This window comes from Otolemur garnettii, unplaced genomic scaffold (assembly GCF_000181295.1).
Source record: "Otolemur garnettii isolate 467f Iridium unplaced genomic scaffold, OtoGar3 scaffold00066, whole genome shotgun sequence".
NCBI lineage: Eukaryota > Metazoa > Chordata > Mammalia > Primates > Galagidae > Otolemur > Otolemur garnettii.
This window is the reverse complement of record NW_003852461.1, coordinates 1,791,149-1,795,715: the sequence shown is the minus strand read 5'-3', so window position 1 is coordinate 1,795,715 and position 4,567 is coordinate 1,791,149. Positions and strand designations below refer to the sequence as shown.

Here is a 4,567-nt window from a genome sequence, read left to right as displayed (position 1 = left end):
CTCTTCTTTCCCTCTCTTTTTCTCCCCCCAAGAGCCACCCGAATTGTCATCTCCTTTTGTTCTTATAATGTGGGTAGAGGAGACGGAAACATCCAGCAGACTTACTGTGAGGCCTTGGGCAAGCCACTTCACCTCTCTGAGCCTCAGTTTCCCCATTTATTCAATGTGGACAAAACAACCCGTATGCATAAGTAAGTGCTGGCTGAGTTAACAATGAAGGCATGCTCCTCTCAGACTGTCACACAGAGAGACGGGTGATCCGGAGCCCGAGGCACCTCCCATGAGGAGAAGCTCAGGATGGAAAGTTGAGCTACATGGCATTTATCCCGAGCATGGCTGGGGCTCAGCCACCCTGAGGAGGGACATCACTGCTTCAGGGACATCTTCCAGGAGCCCAGTGCCTGCATGATCCAGGAGCGTCGCTGGTGGGAAGTGGGCAGGTGCTCGCAGCTGGGGCTCCAGCGGTGCGTGGCAGACGGGTCACAAACCCACAAGTCCCCGTGCGGCTGTGGCCAGGAGTTCCTCCAGCAGCTGGCCAGGATGTGGTCCTGGGCCTGGGCTGCGTAGATGCAGACTGATGCTTCTGGGTCATGTCTCAAGTTTTCCAGAGCTGGGTCATGGGGCAGGGAGAGGCCACTTGTTAAGACCAGGTCCCCACATGGCTCTCACACCTCATCACTCCTTCCTACCTCTGTACCTTGGCGTAGGCACCCTCTGCTCAACATACCCTCCTATCACCCTCCCGACTCTCCAAATTGTTCACATCATCCAAAGTCTGAATCAAGACCTGCCTCGTCCAGGAAGCCTTCCTGGTCTCCTCCAGCCTACTCCAGCCTACCTTAGTGCTTCCTTCAGCTTCCCCTGTTACAAAATGAACCTGCCCCCTTAAGAGTCTGAACTGCCTGCCCTGCACCCCATTTTGGTCTCATTTTCTAAATGAGATTGTAAGCTCCCCCAGGTTGGAGTAGTGTGTTCTGTCTCTCGTGAAACCTATGGCTCCTGACGCTGTTCACCCTGGATAAAGCAGAGCACAACTGGACTGAGCCAAAAAGCCTTTCTTTGGACATATCCCCCCCTTCCCGTTACCCACTGTGATCCTCACTCATTCCCTCATGCCCCCTGGAATCTCACCTACCCCCGGGCATGACTTACCAGTTTTCACCTCATTCAGACGATCCTCTGTCATTATGCTCTCCATGCAGGGGACCAGGGACCCTTGAGCATAATTCAGGAGATATTCTGTGCATTCCTCTCCTGAGTCCGCCCCTGCCACATCCCGCCCTCAGAACAGACCTCCCAGAGAAGCTTTCCCCACCATCCTCCAGCCCCACAGATGAGGACACAAAGGAAGATCTTCAACTGGACCCCAGGGCAGATTCCCCCAGAAGGGCCCTGGGGGAGATGGTTGGTCCAGTGGGCAGAGATGGCCCCAGGATGGGGGCAGGATCTAGGCTGCAGCTGACTCTAACCATGTGACCCTAGGCTAGTTTCTTACCCAGGTTGGGCCTTAGTTTTCTCATCTGTGATACAAGTTTGAGCAGCAATAATGTGCAAGACCAGAGCACCTTGCACACCCGTCAGACACGGCCATAGTGGGACTCCTGGGGAGGCTGAGACTCAGCAGTGCTGGGTCAGAGATCTGTTCCTGTGACTCCTCAACCATGTTACTCAGGCCATCCCTGCTCCCAGGTGGTGCCTGGCCGGCACGGTACCTGCAGGTCTTTGAATGGGCTGGACCTCTGGGAAGGCCTTTCCCTTCCTTTCTTCCTGGCTAATTCCGATTTGTCCTTGAATAGTCAATTTAATAAGTGGCTGCTCTTCCCCACAGGGTGGGTTAGGTGGTCTCCGGGTTCCCAGAGTATCTGACAGTTTTTCTCTGTCTGCATGTATTGTGTTGTATTTTACTTGTGATTTATGAACCTTTATCTCCTGCCAGACCACTGGGTGGTGAGAGGGGGAGAGGTGGCCTGTGCAGACACTAACATTACTCGTGACATGAATTTTTTTCTAGGGAAAGTGTTCATAGCCGTCTTCAGCATTCTCACAGGAGTTTCATAACCCTGAAGAGTTCACAAGTCACAGCACTGTGCTGGGAGCTGTGTGTAGGCAGGTCCAGGCTCTGCTCAGCTTGGTGCCCCAGCACAGGCCCTGGCACAGAGAAGATTCCCAGGTGCTAAGCACTAATGATTTCAGAGGTGATTCATTTAGAGCACAATTTAAAGAAACCAGAATGTAGGGCAGTGCCTGTAGCTCAGTGGGTAGGGCGACAGCCACATACATCCAGGCTGGCGGGTTCAAACCCGGCCTGGGCCTGCTAAACAACAATGGCAACTGCAACAACACCAAAACATTTAGCTGGGTGTTGTGGCAGGTGTCTGTAGTCCCAGCTACTTGGGAGGCTGAGGCAAGAGAATCGTTTAAGCCCAAGAGTTGGAGGATGCCGTGAGCTATGACACCACAGCACTCTACCAAGGGCGACACAGTGAGACTCTGTTTCAAAAAAAAAAGAAAGAAAGAAAGAAAGAAAAGAAAAGAAAAAGAAACCAGCATGTAGGAAATAGAAGTCACTCTATGACATAGGCTGTCTCTGAGCATCCGCCCACTGAGGGATGCCCCCAGTCCAGGGCAATGCTCCTTGATCCTAACACTGATCGTGTCAATGGCCACAGCCTCCATTCCCCCCTCCCTCCCCCACCAGCACCACCTCCATGAGGGCTCTTGTTTCTCTATTGTAAGTATCATGCCTAACACAGAGCAAGGGGTCAAACCAAGGGATGGCTAGATGGGTTGTTGGATAGATGAAAAATGGCAGATGAATTGGGAACATTACTGAAAGAAACATCCCCTTAACAAGTGGTGCCATCTCCAAGCCTCTTTACAACAAGGTCTCCTAGGCCTTGGTGAAGGATATGTGGTTATTTGGGGTAGGGGTGAGTAGTTAGGAGGGACACCCCCAGTCAGAAGGGTCCTGTGGACGGATTCTGGGCAGTGAAGACTTGGCTATTTGGTTTTTTCCAGAAAGACAGAGGCTGAAATTGTGGGAAATAGAATGAAGGCGACTTCACTGAGCATCTCGGCCTGCCAGACTTCACCTTTCAAAAAATATTCCCACCCAGTTGGTGACACAGAAGTTGGCCCCTAAATTGCAGATGAGGAAACTGAGGCTCAGTGGGAATAAATGACCGAGTTGGGATCACACACAAAGAGGATCATGGAGTTGAGACTCTGTGCGACTCCACCATGCTGCATGGTCCTTCCTGCCACAATCAACAGGGGATTTGGGCAGGTTCCTGCTGGGCTTGGACTCAGGCTGTACTCTAAGGGGGATCAGGGACAGAAGTTCTGCTGCGTACAGTTGCCAAGGTCATGCCCTACACAAAGACTTCAGGCTAAGCTGTGATCTTAGAGGAGGTAAGAACGTTACAGTTGCACCATGGCTATCTGCTGACCAAGTCTTCCACCCAATGGGAGGCATCTACCCAGATGCTAGAAGGGATGGCAGCCTGGGAGGGAGCCAACTGGAGAGCAGGCAGAGCCCCGGTGGCAGGACTACTTATGCTGGGCAGGTTACCTATGAACATGACCGAAGACTTCCGGAGGGAGGCCCGTGGGTTCTTGGCATACTCCAGGCTCTGGCTGAGGAATGTGAAGGCACTGTCTCGGTAGGTGTTCACCTGGGATAAAGAGAAACCCCCAAAGGACTATTTACCCATCCATCCCTCTTGAAGCTAGGAATAGTGATCCTGGACCCCTGCCTCCTAAACATCTCTGCTAACTAACCCTCCTTCTCAATCCCCCAGAGGCCAGACCACATATCCTCTTAGCTGATAGCAACGGCCACTTCAGTGGTCTTTCTGCCTTGGGTGTCTCTGCTTCCAATTCATCTCCCAGCTGGAATTAAAGTCCTTACATGCAAATCCAGCTAGAGATGGGAATGGACATGGGAGGTACGTAATAAGAGACCAGTATACCCAGGGTAAAGGATTCAAATTGTAAAGCAATGGGGGGACATGGAAGAGTTGGGAAGTCTTAAAAGCTCTTAAGAGGCAGATAGGAATGGGGCTTACTCATGCATTGGAAAATAGGAAGGTATCCATTCTTCTTCTTTTTTTTTTTTTTTGAGATAGAGCCTCACTTAGTCACTCTAAGTGGTGTGCTGCAGCATCACAGCTCACAGCAACCTCAAACTCTTGGGCTTCAGCCTCTCAAGTAGCTGGAATACAGGTGCCCACCACAGTACCCAGCTATTTTTAGAGACAGGGTCTCGCTTTTGCTCAGGCTGGTCTGGACCTCCTGAGCTCAAGCAATCCTCCTGCCTAATCTCCCCTGCTGAGGTTATAAGTATGAGCCATGGCTCGGCGCCTGTGGCTCAAGCGGCTAAGGCGCCAGCCATATACACCTAAGGTGGCGGGTTCAAATCCCCAGCCCGGGTCCGCCAAACAACAATGAGGGCTGAAACCAAAAAATGGCCAGGCGTTGTGGCAGGCGCCTGTGGTCCCAGCTACTTGGGAGGCTGAGGCAGGAGACTCGCTTGAGCCCAGGAGTTGGAGGTTGCTGTGAGCGTGAT

General features: G+C 52.1%; 1 protein-coding gene across 1 annotated transcript in view; it reads right to left on the bottom strand.

Moving 5' to 3' along the window:
* Window positions 1–365: 365 nt before the first annotated feature.
* Window positions 366–4,567, bottom strand: part of MROH7 (maestro heat like repeat family member 7) — a 51,793-nt gene continuing 47,591 nt past the window's right edge. The window contains 3 exon segments of the mRNA XM_023515097.1: window positions 366–610; window positions 1,153–1,215; window positions 3,572–3,674. Coding sequence (XP_023370865.1) covers window positions 366–610; window positions 1,153–1,215; window positions 3,572–3,674 — 411 coding nt within the window.